The sequence below is a fragment of the Cuculus canorus genome, chromosome 21 (genome assembly GCF_017976375.1).
Source record: "Cuculus canorus isolate bCucCan1 chromosome 21, bCucCan1.pri, whole genome shotgun sequence".
Classification (NCBI taxonomy): Eukaryota; Metazoa; Chordata; class Aves; order Cuculiformes; family Cuculidae; genus Cuculus; species Cuculus canorus.
Window position 1 is genome coordinate 3,308,286 of NC_071421.1, and position 15,870 is coordinate 3,324,155.

The 15,870-nt window shown below is 47.4% G+C and overlaps 1 protein-coding gene across 3 annotated transcripts in view; it reads right to left on the minus strand.

Annotated features, from left to right (window-relative positions):
- Positions 1–15,870, minus strand: part of MEGF6 (multiple EGF like domains 6) — a 92,530-nt gene that overhangs the window by 51,513 nt on the left and 25,147 nt on the right. For all 3 annotated transcript variants that reach the window (XM_054085572.1, XM_054085571.1, XM_054085570.1), the window contains exon 5: positions 273–395. In XM_054085572.1, the coding sequence (XP_053941547.1) occupies positions 273–395 (123 nt within the window). The remainder of the gene's footprint in view (positions 1–272; positions 396–15,870) is intronic.

Here is a 15,870-nt window from a genome sequence, read left to right on the forward strand (position 1 = left end):
AACACTTGCTTAGGGACATGGTTTAAGGGAGTGTTAGGAATGGTTGGACTCGATGATCCAGTGGGTCCTTTCCAACCTGGTGATTCTATGAACACAAATCCCACCTAGTATTTTCATTTTACAAACACACAAACACAGTGTCTTCTCTTCCACTTCTGTTTGAAAGCAGGAGGTTGAAAATGGAAGACAAGGAACAATCGTAGAGGGAAAGTCCGATCCCTGGCCACCTGTGGCTGCAGGACTCGGGCTGCAGGAGGTGGCCCCAGCCCTACCTGCACACGTCCTCCCGTCCTGCTCCAGCCTCAGCCCCGCTGTACACTTGCAGTAGAAGCTCCCGATGGTGTTGCGGCACTGGGACTCGCAGCCACCGTTGCCCACCTCGCACTCGTTCACATCTGGAAGAGGCAAAACAAGGGGATCACAGGTGAGATTCTGCCGCCAGACTGAGTTAGGGTGCTGCAGGAGAGCAAACACAACCACTTTTGTTACAGCTTATTTTCCTGTTATTACATTTTCAGTGTCAAGAATAAGAATAAGAGCATTAACCAGTATAAAACGATCCCTCTTGTTCCATGCTCAACCACTTAAGATGTCATTCCCCAAAGGATTCCTACCCTGGATGAACACCAGCGCTTGCACGAATAAGAACCTACTCACTATCACAACACCATGCCTCACTTGGTAGTGGCCACTTTGTTGTGAAAATGAGAAAACCGATTATTTTTTGCATTAAAAATCTGTTGGTTTAGAAGTTTCACTTTCTTGTATTAAATTAGAGGTGTAGAACTATTACACCTTTCCAGTAAAAGTCTTTCAAATTAGCCCTGATAAGTTGCCTGAATGGCATTCACCTGAAGAAGATTAAATTAAATGCAGTAAAAATAAATGAATAAATTTATAAATAGAATAATAAATTAAAAAGCTGAATAAATAAATTTTAATGAATTAGAAAAAAAAACATAGAACACCTTTTCTACTGATTTTTGTAACTCGAATCCAGAACAAGTCACGTCACCCAGTGAAACCAGAGATTTCCCTTCCTCTCAGTTGGGTGTAGACCAGACCTTTCAGGGAAAAGAGCATCTTTCTCCAATTACCTTTAAAGCAGAGTGAATTAAGGAGGTAAAATTGCAGGAATTGCCACCTTTCTTGTTTTCATTGTTACCTAAACACAGGCTCCCACCACTCCTTAGCTCAGCTGCAAAGGATTTAACAATGGGGACCCAAACAGGCTGATACCTGTGCATCCCCTCCGACTCTGAAGCAGCATCCTCCCCAAAACCCACCTGGAAGCTATTAACGACCACTGGAGATGATTTGCATCCAAGCATTTTCAAACCTCACCAAAAGTACATGATAGCTACTTTAATTAGTCCAAAAAATCCCAGACTGCCTAAGTTGCCAAGGCTCCCAACGTACAAAATATCAGCTGGTGACGTGACCCCAGACTGAAATCTCCAAACCCTGCAGCCAAGAGCCTGTGAGCTCCAGCTGCCCTGGCTCCTTGGGAAAGTGTGGGCAGCAGGATCCGGTCAGGCAGACAGAGAGCCTCTCCCACTGCTGGGCTGCAAATCCCTGCTTCCACACAGACCCTGCATGCTCAGTCCCTTGGAGAAATGGGAACATCGTGCCCCGCCACAGCCTCCGAAACATCTCCTGCCTCCGAAACAGCAGAGGGAACAGACACCAAGAATGAGACGGCAGGGAGGAAACCTTGTGCTGCATCATCGTTAGGAGTTTTGATTATATTCAGCTACGGATCAAAATCAAGGCCAGATTAGGAAATGCCAAGTTTCAGTTGGACATGGGAAATAGATGAGGAGCTTTTAAAAACACTTATCAGTTGCTGGCAAATTTTTGACATTTGGCACTAAGCGAGGCACTCTAAAAATGTATTCATGCTCAAGGAGCTAAGAGAAGCCTTTCCTTCTTAAAAGAAAGTGGGAAAACTGAGACAAATACTGTTTTAAGGCATTTGGTCTGGATGGAAGAATAATGAGCTGTAGCGCTGCCAAAAACGCGTGCTCCATCCACTCTGCACATTTGCTACTGCGGATAAATCTTGGTTTTCTTTGCTCACCCAGTGCCGACAGAGCTCGTGGTCTCTCAGGATTCAGCCCCGTTCACCATCTCCCATGAGCCCCATTGGGCTCTACTGCCTCCTGAACCACTCTAATACAGAGCCCTGTCCCCTCCCACTATCAGCCTTAATTGCCATCACACTCCAAGGCTATTAATTGCTAATTAATGGCCGAAAAATGGCTCTGAGATCCCAACAGCCCATCCTTCGTTTCCAAATGGGGGAAGAGGCTGAGGTTAACTGATTCACCGTCACCAGTTTGGGGCTGTTTGGCTGAGTTGTAAGATCTTTGGACAAAGCATACTCTGAAATTCTAGTCACTCCCCCCCCAGCACAGAAGTATGAGATTTATTTTGCCTATGAATCAGCTGTCACCACCAGCTGGGTGTCACAAGCAGAGAGTGGTAAAGGTTGGTCCCTAAATCAAACCAGAGCCTCCTGAAGCTGTGAGATAACCAGGAGCAGCTGTGCTGGTCCCCACAGCCCCAGGGAGGAGAGGTTGTGCAGTGTTTCTCCCTTTGAAACAAGTCTTTGGTGTTTCAGAGCAGCGTGACGGCAGCAGGCATTCCCTCCCTCGATGTCCTTAGCTTACATGAAAGATCATGGAATAGTTTGGGTTGGAAGAGACCTTAAATATCATCCAGTTCCAACCCCTCTGCCATGGGCAGGGACACCTCCCACTGGCTCAGGCTGCCCAAGGCACATCCAACCTGGCCTGGAACACCTCCAGGGATGTGGCATGCATGTGATACACCACCCAAAATTGCAAAGACTCTACCCTTCTCCTTTCCTCCAAGGACCTGGGGCATTGGGTGCTGAAAGCGTAGCTGCAGGAATGGGTGCAAGTTGTGGGAGGAGGCTGCATTGCACCCTTTACAGCTCCCACCCTGAGCACCAGCTGCTTCTCCCCTCCCAACCATCAGTGTAAACCCAGAGCCGCTCCACCACCACCACCACCACCTCCACCACCACTCTCGGTGACACGTAGCCCACGGACCACGTATTCCTGAAATCACAGCCTTGCCTCAGCTTTTTAGCCACGGCATCCATCCTGCCCGGAGCTTTCGTGGACCCATATTTCCTGACAAACTCAAAACTCAGTTTGAGTTCAGTCTGCAATTCTTTTAAGGAAACCAGGACTGTGTTTGAGGATGAAAAGAGCCAAGTTACTGATTCCCACTGAAGCCACTCAAAACTGACAGATCCTTCAGGCTTCTCATAGGGAATCCAGTCAAAGTCAGTTATTCTGGCTAAATTCTTAATTCCATAATTCAAATCCAACCTTAGAGACTCTGATCCTCACTTGGGCTTGAACATAACTCATGTTTTTACAAGACAGTCCCGGGGAAGAAAAGAGTGTGGTCACACATGGCTCAACAGCAAGGTACGAAATGACCTTATCGCTGCTTGGGAATGTGATTGCAGGTGAACAATCACCCATAAATGTGTGGAGTTAGGGATAGAAGTCTGGTGCAGATTGCTCACTAAAAGCAAGGTGAGTTCAGGTTATTTGGACGTCGTTTCTGTGTCCGGATTACTCCGACAGCTCATGTCACCTGGGCGATGGATGATTTTTCAAAATGAAAACAAAGTCAGCGCCCAAGAACCACCGCGTCACCCCAGACCTCAGCCAAGAAGGTAACTGCGCGCACTCGTACGGTAACACAGGACCTTCAGGGTGGTGGGAGCTCTGGGCGCATCTCCCCGTCGATTCCCTGCAAACCCTTGAAACCAAGTATGGGTCGCCTCGAATCGCACCCACAGGCTCCACCTACACTTGATTTCCAAGGTCATGCACAGTGGACATCAAGATGCTCCTGGAAACGTGTTCCTCGAGAAAGGCTTCTTCCTAGCCCTGGTTTTATTTGTAGGTTACTGAAGTACTGTGTAAATGCAAATCAATTCAATATGAAGCTTCTTACCATTTCAAACTTGGTTTCAATTAATCTGTTTTTAAAATACATACTTTCGATTTTTGAAGAGTTAGGAACAGAAAACAGAATACTACACTGAACTTCCACCGCGTAACACATGTTAGCAGATAATCAGTGCCCACTTCAAACCACCAATCTTCAGGTAACTCACATCTCCACTAAATTAGAGGTAAGCAGGACTCAGGGCTGATTAAAGGAAGATATAGATGCAACACAACTAATAATGGTAATTATCCGTTTTGTTTCCTGCTTGTTTCTCAACTCACAGAGAAATGAGCATCACTTGAGCGCTGGGATGCAGCACCATGATCCTCTTAACCCTGACCAGAAACATCCCCAATCAGCTACTGCCTTGCCTTTCTGGGCATTGACTACCAAAGGTTTTAAAGCCGTGCAGTAGCTTATATTCACGCTCATTCTCTTTAGCAACTGCCTGCCCAAGTGAGCCAAACCCAACTGCGTGGCTCCTACGATAAAATCACCACTGAAATGTATAAACCTCCCCGGATCCAGTCGGACCTCCAAATGGTCAAAGCAACCCCTCGCATTCCAAGCGGCAAGGCTGCGATATGAAAAGAAATAAATTATTTTACTTAAATTAAAACAAAACCCAACCACGGTGTTAAGCAGGATTGCAGAGGAATAGCTAGACATTTTACAGGAGTTCAGTCCCACCCAACTAATGACCACGTTCCTCATAAAACTAAAGTCAACCGCTTTGGAGGATTTAGCTTGCACCTGGGCAAGATTTGTTTCTAATAAATAAATAATTAAAATTTGTTTCTCAGTCTCCAGCTGAGTCTAAATCCCTCCAATATCAGACAGGGCAGCAATGAGCTCTCTTCTCTGCACCATACAGCTCTGCCTACCTGCGTGCTTCATCCTTTTAGCTCAGAAATGTCGTTTTCAATGCATTTTCAACACACGTGTGTGTGCAGACTGGACGGATCGATGGACTGAAGGCTCAGCTGAGTTTAGGGCTCAACTTCAGGACTGCTGTGGCATTTGCAGCAGGGCCAGATGCTCTCTCACAGGACCATTTGAGGTCCTGCATCCCTCTTTGCTCCCTCCAAACACGGTGTCTGCCCAGAGCCCGCATCCCTGAGAGCATCCCTGCCCAGCCCAGTGCCGGGGCTCCAGCCAGCAGCGGGACTGACAGTGCTCCACATCAACCGCGCGTTATGAAGTATCTGCATTTCTGCGATGGGATTTGGAATTACAGGTAAGCCGGGCTTAACCTGAAGCATTCAGAGCTCCGGACCAAGGCTGAATGCAATGGTGCCCATTCTACATTCCTGCCTGCTACACCTCCACAAACTCAGTTTAACAGCTTTTGCTAGAAAACACTTGAAATAAAATAAGTATAACAGTAGGCATTCCTATTCTTTATGAGAATCCTCAAGTCAAGGAAAATAGAATTCAAGCACATCTGGTATTTTATTTATGGAGGTTACACATGAAAGAAACCATCCACTTAAACTGATAACAAAAAAAAATACCCTCTTTTCCATCTGCCTTTGGGCTAAGAGACCATTAATATTCACAGCCTATTGTCCAGTGACTTTACAACATCTTGTGAAAGCCCTGAAGGAAGCTGAAATGCCAAGAGGCCCTGGTTTGGTAGCGTCTGGCTTTGCCTGGAACAATGCCTGCCCTTTTCCAGTGCACCCAGAAAACCCACCGTGAAGTGACAGAGTCATCTCCCAGCCCAAAAGCACACACATCCGCCAGGCTTTGAGGACTTGGGGCAGAGAAGGTGACCCTCGGTAGAGAAAGGAGCCTCTCTGTGCGTTATTGTGATGTCCCATAAAATGGAAGAGTGCTCCAGACCACATAAACCGTCTCAGTAATTTGAACAGTCACAATTCCCTAGAAAGAAAGACCAGGGTCCAAACTCTGCTGCCAATGTGCCAACCCCTTCCTCGTCCCAGCAGGTAATTATTTGAAATGGTTTAACTCCCCTTAATTGAGTAAAATCACACAATGTGGCAGGTGAGAGAAGCTGGCAGGAGATTTTCCTCCGTTCCACTGCCAGTTTTTCCTGGTGGAGGATGGCAGGCTTGGAAAGTGCTGCAGGAGCAATGCAAGAGCGGATAATAAATGAGTGGTTATCTAAGGTTCTCCATGAACAAGCCCCCAAGGCATGACCACAGCCCCCAGAAGCCAAGGGCTTCACCGCTGTGGTGCAACCTGGACACGGCCAAAACCTGATGAGCATCACCTCCTCCTCTAGAAGCAGAGGGCAGAGAGGGCACCTCTCACCACAGCCCTTGCCAGCCAGGCTAGATCGGCAAAAGGAGTGCCTGTGTTTGTTAAAAGCATGACCGGGGCTTCAGGCTGTGAACGGGAATCCTGCTGACACCAAATTCCCTCTCCAAATCAGAAAATAACAACTGCAACGTCGGCTGCACAAAGAGGGGGTAAAGCAGGATGCAGCCAAAAGCTTAAACGGTGCCAAGTTGACTCTCTTTGCTCTCTCCAGTCCTTTGTGTCCATCTTTCCTCCTTCCAGTGTCCAAGGAGGCTCTGGTGCTGCTGGGATTTTCCCCACGAGCCGCGAGAGGGACCCAGATGCTGCTGCAGCTCTGCCCGAGAGGCAGCAAGCGAGAAGCAAATCTTTAAGTACAAGCAGCCCAGTCTGTGCTGCTGGCTTCATTCTCATTCCTTCTGCTTTCCAGCAGCCTGTTTCCTCACCTCGGATAGAGCAAGCAGGTTGGATTCATTCCCAATAGCCAGGGAAAATAAACCCTTGCTGCTGGGACTCTTCCTTTTGCACATCCTCTAAAGGTTGTTTCAGTGACTCCCCTCCTGCCACCCAGCTGGGACATCCCTGGTGGGCATCTCGGCAGCTCAGGAACCTCACAGCCGCTTGCAGCTAATTACTAGCAGCTCTCTTCTCTTTCTCATCACTTAAACACATCCTTTCTAATAAATAGAGGGGAGTAGATTACCGAGCTCAGCTGTGCGCTCCAAGCAAGGCAGCTGCATGGCTTCCACGCTCCTCATCATCCCCAGGAAAACAGAATGTTTTATCTGTAAGAGGTAAAACTCCTACCCTGGGCTGGCTCTCAGCGATGTGGACCCAATGCCTATAAAGAAAATCATCTCATGGGATGGTGTGCAACTGGTGGCTGGACATTTCTGCTCCGTGATAGTCCAGGGAATGGTGCCACTGCTTGGGACCTGCTGCCAGGACATTGTCCCTGGTTACAAGAGAGACCCAATGGCTTCAGAAACACAGATCAGGTTTGTTCAGACCAATGCTTGTGGCAATAAGGAGGTCAGGAGAAGAAATTTTGACTCTTCGTTTCAGAATCCATCTGTTCTGCTGGATAAGGCTTGGGAGAACGACCCCTGGCACGAGGAGCACCAGGGCTGCAAAACTCGCTGTGCTGCTTGGACTGCCGGCTGCTGCTGTTCGCTGAGAAACAGCACCGGTGCCTTTTCCCAGCATCACTTTTTCCTTTATTAATAAAAGAACTTTAAAATGCCTCATTATTTGTTATTACAGAGGGAGAATTTCCATTTCCTGAGCATTTTGGACCTCAAGACCTGCCTGTTTCCTCTTCAGCGTGTATGACCGCAAGCAAGCACAAGTTGACACACCGAGAACGTTGTTGTAAACTCCAGGTCAGATGAGTGCAAGTTTGAACCTTCACAGTTCAGATTTACAAAACCAGAAGCTTTTTGTCCTGTGCTGCCGGTCGAGCAGCGCCTACACCCAGACCGGACACTTTGGTTTCTCAAATCCCCGTGGATAGTGGATGGATCAGGTCCCCAGAGCTCACACCATGCACCTACCCCCCAAATTCCAGACTCAATTCCTAGCAAGGATTCTCCCAAAGTAAATTAAACCTGTGAAATCTGTTTTTCCAAAAGAATCTGCACTTACATCAGTAACATCATACACCCACATATATACACCTTCTACCTGTAATGGTTTTTTCTCTCAAAAAAACTCTACATTTGTACTTTGCTGCATTTTGTTTGACCAAGACAAATTAAAAAGAAAATCACTAGAGTTTCAATAGATTAAATTTGGTATAAAATAATTTGTATTTAACTCTAAAGGAATAACCCTGCAACTCCTCAACGAGGACAATTTTCACCCCAGTCCAAGGGTGAGGGAGGTATTTCAAGCTCTCCAGGAGAGCAGAGAGACTCTATCCCCTCCCTCTGGCCGTAATGGAATTGAACAGCCACTGGGAAAGGGGAATCCAGCCCTGTGCTGGATTCATCTACTTCAAAGAGGAAGCTCTGGATAACTCCATCCTAAAAATCAAGTTGCTGTAGCATATCTCCTCTAAACCAACTGCGATGCCCTAAGACTTTGAGCTCCTCTTGTTTTAGAACCTCTAAGACACAACCCATTCAATAAAGTTCACACAATATTCTACCAAGAACAAACACTCCCGATAATCCAAGGGTAAAAAGAAAACGTGACTTTGCTAGTACAGAATGTGAGCGGTTTAGTGTGGAAAGAGCGGAACAGCGTGGGTCCTACAGACACTTCCACTGAGGCAGGTGAATTTGGTTTGATCCTCAGCACAGAAGGACATGGAGGTGGTGGAGTCAGTCAAGAGGGGGCAAACAAAGATGCTCCGAGGGCTGGAGCACCTCCTGTACAAGGACAGGCTGAGAGCTGGGGTTGTTCAGCCTGGAGAGAAGGTTCCAAGGAGATCTTAGAGCAGCTTCCAGACCTGAAAGGGCCTCCAGGAAAGCTGGGGAAGGGGTCTTGATCAGGGAGTGCAGGGAGAGGATGAGCGGGAATGGTACTCAGCTGAGAGGGGAGATTGAGATGAGATCCTAGGAAGGATTCCATTTTCCTGTGTGAGTAGGGAGGCCCTGGCCCAGGTTGCTCAGAGAAGTGGTGGCTGCCCCAGCCCTGGAGGTCCATCGCCTTTTCCAGCTGCATGGCCTCCTCCAAGACAAGAGAATTATCATTCCAGTGACATGGTCTCCAGGGGCTTCCCAGGACTCTCCCTGACCTGAGGGAGACTCAAAACAATGTCTGCAACATCTTCATCAAAATGAGAAGTAAAAGGCTTGTTGGGAAAGCTCCTTCCCTGCTGGAATGCGTGCAAATACCTGCCAGATCAGCGAGAATTACTTCTCTCAGCCGTGGAAATGTTCTGGAGGGAGGAACATCTGCAAGAGATAACAGCTACACCGTTCCATACCCATAACTCGCTGTGCTGGGCATCTTCCACACAGCTTCCAGTAAGCGGTGGGACAAAGCTTTTCATCAAGTGTTCTTACTCCACTCAGAACACACATTTCAACATAAGCCGGCAATGTGCACTCACAGCCCAGAAGGCCAACGTGTCCTGGGCTGCATCCAAAGCAGTGTGGCCAGCAGGGAGGGAGGCGATTCTGTCCCTCTGTTCCTCTCTTGGGGGACCTGATCTGGAGTATTGTGTCCAGTTCTGGAATCCTCAAGATAAAAAGGAGATGGAGCTGTTGGAACGGGTCCAGAGGAGGCTACAAAGATGATCCGAGGGTTGGAGAACCTTCCCTATGAGGACAGGCTGAGAGAGTTGGGGTTGTTCAGCCTGGAGAAGGCTCTGAGGAGATCTTATAGCGACCTTCCAGTACCTGAAGGGGCTACAGGAAAGCTGGAGAGGGGCTGTTCATAAAGGCTTGTAATGATAGGATGAGGGGGAATGGGTATAAACTGGAGAAGGGAGGATTTAGACTAGATAAAAGGAGGAATTTCTTCACCATGAGAGTGGTGAGACACTGCCACAGGTTGCCCAGGGAAGCTGTGGCTGCCCCATCCCTGGAGGTGTTCCAGGCCAGGTTGGATGGGCCTTGGGCAGCCTGAGCCAGTGGGAGGTGTCCCTGCCCATGGCAGAGGGGTTGGAACTGGATGATCTTTAAGGTCTCTTCCAACCCAAACTATTCTTTGATTCTATGATTCATTCCTGTTAATGTTGTATGATTCCCTATTTCCTTTGCCCATGGTGAGGCTTGGCCAGCCTCCAGCCCCCATCACTGAGACATTCCCCTCTTTCTGCCTGCTCCTACACTCTGCCACTGGTTGCCACCAAGGTCCTTGCTCTCTGCTGCCCTGCCCAATTCAGTGGCAGCTTTGTGGCAGCTTTGGCCAGCCTCCCCTTTGTCTTCCAGCAGGAAGGGTCAGGCCTTTCAGTTCGGCTGTTTCTTCACAAAGGCTCCCACTGAAGCCAGAGGCAACAGCCTGAGGCTCAGCAAGAGCAGCCTCAGCCTCCCAAACTCTGCCATAAAACCTTATAGACTATAAATATCACTCAACAGCAGAGCGAATTCTTTTTTGACACACTGTATAATGGATGCAATATAAAAATATACCGTGCTTGGCAGGCTTTCCACGGCTTCCCTTTGGGAGCTCAACAAACGGGCTGGTGGTTGATGACTTTTTTTCCACCGTATGGCCAAGGCAGCATTTCATGGAAAGACGGGACGATGGCTCTCCTGGGAAAGAACCTGTATTCCTCTTACGGAGAAGCTGAAGAGACTTCCTTCAAAGTTTCCACATCTTTCAAGTGACCTCAGCTCCATGAGATCACGGATATGTTTGCCAAGGCTGGGTGTACGAAGGTGTGAATGCCAGCGGCAGTTTTGTCCCATCATTAATTGCTTCTTGCAGAGAAGCCCGTGCCAGGGCCATCTTCAGCTGCATGTCCCCACGGCACTCAGCCTGTTGCTGCTGAACGGATCCCGGTTATGCCTCTTGCTCTCGAAGCAAAGCTCCCAGGCTAAGCAGGACTTACTGCCATGTATCCGAAGAGATAAGGCAGTAAGAACGCCTGGAGCCTTGTCCTCACTTGTTACATCGTCCAGATACAAAGCCAACGAGATCCACATGGAACCAAGGAAAAAAATGATCAAAATCTAGCTGGAGGGTTCAAAAGCAATGCTGCCAAGCTGTAGAGTTCAGATAGGGACTGAGGATGAGTGAATGGCTCCGAGTGCCAGGCACGCTGCGCACCGGGAGGGGCAGGAGATCTGAGCTCCAGCCTTGCCGCGGTGCCTCCTCACGGCCAAGTCACATAACCTGCCATTCCAATCCCTCCAGCTAAAACATCAAACAACGTACCTGCTCCGGGAACCCTTCTCACTGCGATGCTGACCGCATCCGAGCCTGTGAGCGGCTTTACGAGCTGCTATGTGCATGTAGCAGAGTATGGCTCGTCTGTGGACCTTGTTCTCCCGGAACATGAAATCAGCCCCGATGCTTGCTTCTCCCACTCGCAGTCAAGCAGAATATAACCAGGATAAAGAAATGAAAGGTCCCTTCTCCTCTCATTTAAAAAAGGAACAAAGTATTGCCTTCGATGTACTTACTCCTGTTCCGTAACTTTGTGTCCACAAGAGCCAATTCCATTCCCCTCCACAGCTGCCGGAGAAACCCAGCTGCTTTGGTTTACTCAAGGGTAGCAAAATGAGCCAAATCAAGAGAATTTCAAGAAAAATGCCTTCTGTGAACAAATAATGCACACCTGTAATTAGCAAAGCTCTAAGTATATTTGCAAACAAACCATGCCCAAAGTCTCAAGGAATTCGAAGGAGAAGCATCCTCACGGATTCCTGTAACAACCCCGTAACCTGTCTCTACCAATGCAAACAACATACACCTCTTGATTTTTGTGTAAAAGCAAACCACAACCACCAGTTCTCCTGTATTGTCCTGAAAATGTGTTTGATGGCTACTTTGAAGATGTTATTGTACATAGATATAAAAAATGCAAATTAAACCGTGACCGGAATAGAAACCAAGATGTCCAACCAAAGCCTAATATCTCAATAACTTAATAACAAAGATATGTTAATAACAAAGGTTTAAGATCTGCTGAATATTCCCTCTTTGGACAAGTAACTGATGCTCCTGGGCTGGCCCTGCATGGTCCAAAATTGGTGATTTGGCGGCTCCTCTGAGCAGCTGATCGTAACAACTGCTCCCATCTCACAGGGCACTGACATTAAGCTCCTCCAGCTGCTGACACTGCCAGCAGGACCGCGTAAGAGGCTGATAGAAGACAATGCGAGTTGCACTGAGGCTACAAAATATGACTTATGGCCTTTTTGGAAAGTCAAAAGCTTTGATGAAAACTATATCGAATGGACACTGATGATGACCCGGCAGAGAACACTCAGCTGGGGAAATAAGCCTTGACAACATATTCCCAGGAGCAACAATGACAGAGGAAAAGGCCGTGCTGCCAAAGCAAGAAACAAGAGGTTCAGGCACAGGGAGGATTCAGCTCTTCTACAGATCGGGTTTATACTTATCCACCTGAATCAGAAGCTTCAGGAGCCACCCTCTATTCAAAAGAAACCCTAAACCAAGCACCTTTCCAAGCTCTGAAGCATTGACTCTACTGCTCCTTCCACCAGTCCTTGGCTGGAACAGAGCCAAAAGTGCTGAAATACCATAAAAAAGATTATGACCTCGGGTAAAAGGGTTATAACCAGAACAGTCAGCTAGAACGGTCTTTGTGCCCAGTCTTTCCAGGGGCTGTGCCGAATTGTGGTTGTACACCGCACTAAGGCAGATAGAGCCCCTTTTTGAGGCTTACACACTCGCTACCCTTGCACAAGCAGCAGTACCCATCTTATTCTAAAGAACTGGAATTTTTTTTCCCTAGGGGGAAAAAAAAAACCCTCTTTGTCTCCATATAATTAAGTTCAATACTTCAAAGCATCCTAGGGGGGAAGGATTTTGTGAGGACCTCAAGAGCTGCAGTAACGTTTACAGTACAGAATGGTCTGTATTAAGCTATCGATCACCGATGTCATTATTTATATTTCCCTACAAAAGCCACTCCTGTTCCCAGATGCACAATAGGTGTCAAGAGCAAGAACCTCGGAAAAGAAACGGAAGAAGTTACAATAGCAAATGGCTTGTCTATGCCATAATTGGTATTAGGCAATTAATGGTGGGCTGAAACATCACATTGCCTCTGAAAACAAAAAGCAATGCTGTTTAAAGAACATTTAATGAGCATGTTTTATGTTGTCCTCAGCAAGTTTACTGCCAAGCCACAAAAGACATTTAGACACACTTCCTTTTGTCTCTAATGAAAGGGTCACTGCTACTTGCTCCCTGTTAAATTCACAAGTTTAAAAGAAACGGGCAAAAGCAATGTTTTAAACTTGAAATTCACCTTCTCTCTCGGTTAAGTTCGAAGATGTTTGCTCGACAGAGCAAATCCCAGCACCGTGCGGGCTGTCAGAATTAGAGGCAAAGTAAACACCTCCAAGCAGAGAGACAGAGTTCAGTGACCGTCTGCCACAGAGACCTATTGTATCACTCCGATAACCAGACCCTCCAAATGTTTGACATTCCAACATCTTCCCTATTAATGAGGTGAAATCCTGAGCAACTGGGAAAAACGAAGGCAGAAATAATGTATTTATTTGCCAGGAGTCAGTATTCCACTGTGCAATTCGGGACAGCTTCCCAGACTGCAACGGAGGCGGATAATGCCTAAATCATTTTAAACCAGAGAAATTACCTGATCTGCTGTTTCCCAAAGCCCATTTTCTCCATCTGTTTCTCCTACGCGTCTCAAACATCGCTGCTCTCTGCTGATACATTAAAAAAGGTCAAAGCCAGTACGCTCTACGAGAAAGGTGCTGCATTTCCAGCCATGGAAAGGTTCGATGCTACAGGATGGAAAATGATGGCACAACATCTCCGATCCCTGCGACAGGAGTCCTTTCTTCCCTTATCTCCTGCAGCCTGAAGCACATGTAGATACCCAGAAAATTTCCTCACTGTCTGCGCAGCGCTGAGCTCCCACCTCCCTCCTCCCCACCCAGGCACGGCCCAAACGGATGCTTAACACGGAGAGAGGTGTTAGCAGCAGCAGGAATGTTCCAGGGAAGTCACCCAGTGGCTTTGTTCTCCTTACAATGAACCTTTTTTGCTAGGTTCAAAATAAAAAAGATCCCACAAACCATTTCAAGAAGATAATTTTCTGTCTGGGAACTACAAGCAGGAAGGAATGAACTTTAAAAGCGTTAAAAAATGGTGCTTTCACAGAGCAAAAGAAGAATATATGGGGGTGCATCAAACACCTCTGGTTAAAAGCCTGTGTAGTGTATGAATATTTCCACTATTAATTTATCCCTCGGTTTGCCACGATGCACTCTGTCTTCACACTGCCTACATGGTTCGTGTTCTATTCTTCACAATTTCTTCAGTTTAAAACTGGGCATTTTTGAAGAGCGTATCTAGTTACGCTAGAGACCGCAAAGCGAAAAGCCATGCCTTCTTGTCACATAAGTACAAAACCATTGCTGGTATTCTTTCACTTAAATCCTTGGAGTTTTCTAAGGATTCGTTTTACAAGTTAAATGTAGAAGATAATTTTCCAGGCAAGTTGATCGAGGCAAGTCATAACAAATACAAATCAAACCACATTATTTGACTTCCCCGCATATGATGGGTTGGGGCTGCACAAGCCTATTACTTAACAGTTAAAGAGAAGCCTGATAACATCCGAGATAGCAGTAAATTGTGGGAATTCAAGCCTCTCACGACGGAGGTGTACAGTAACGGAAGCGATGGACAATTTGCAGCTGGTAAAAAGAGGCATCCTCTAATGACTGACATCTGGCACCCATTATCCCAGCATCTGCTGTACTGAAACCCAATACGCCTCACAAAACACAATGGTATGTGAGGAAAGGCACAATACCTCCTGGATTCTCTTTAAGAGCTTCAGTTCTGCCCATCCCCTTTATCCACCGCACCCTGTATCATTAAACCAGCGGAAGGAATCCCACGTCCTACCCATTGTCTGCTTTTATTACACAGGGCTGCATCATTTTAGGCTTTTGATCTCTGATGATCAGATCAGGACCAGGAATTGGCAGAACCAGCTCCTGGCTAGAAGAGCCAAGAGTTGGTTTGGATCTCTAGCAATGATTTACCTGGGCTTTAAGAAAGCCACTTATATCTATACGTATATATAAAATAATCCCAATTTATCTGCAAGTAGGGGCTATTTGACTAGTGCGGGGACAGGATGAGGGGGAATGGTTTTAGGCTGAAAGAGAGAAGATAGAGACGAGATCTTAGGAAGAAATGCTTTCCTGCGAGTGGGGGGAGGCCCTGGCCCAGGTTGCCCAGAGCAGTGGTGCTGCCCCATCCCTGGAGGGGTTCAAGGCCAGGTTGGATGGCGCTTGGAGCCCCTGATCCAATGGGACACCTCCCATGGCAGGAGGTGGGACTGGATGGGCTTTGAGGTCCTTTCCGACCCAAACTATTCTATGATTCTATGACTTCTTTGTTGTCACTGTTCGCTTGTGTTAGCACAGTGTCCCACCTCAAAGCAGTGCTGTCAGTCTGAGAAGCCTGGACTGAAGACATCCAAGAGAGGCAGATGCACTTAGTAGGGTGAAAACCATCAAAACCTGTTCCCGCTACAAAACTACTGACGGCCACCGACTTCGCCGACAGAGCTGGACCAGCCTGCCTGACGAGCTGCGCAGCTACACGCAACACAAAAGCCAACAGTGATGACAGTATCCTAAAAGCCACAGCCTGCTGGGCTTTGCGGCTAAAGCCCCAGAATAAACGGAAAGTCAAACACAAACGCATTACTTCAGAGAGCAGCTAAAGGCCAGCAGCCCCGCCGTCTGGCCCGTGAGCGTGCGAGACGGCCCGCCGTGGAGAAGGGAGACCATTTGGACTTCTTGGCACCCCTGCACAGGGCTGCCTGCTGTTCTGGTGTTGAGTGGAGGATTTCCAGATTCAACTATGGGTTTATTTGCTTGGGGAGGAGGGAAGAAGGACCCTTAATGTGCATTCACATGCAGCAAACTAGAAACACCTGTAGGGCTTCAAAACAGTTTTTTGGCTGGTGTA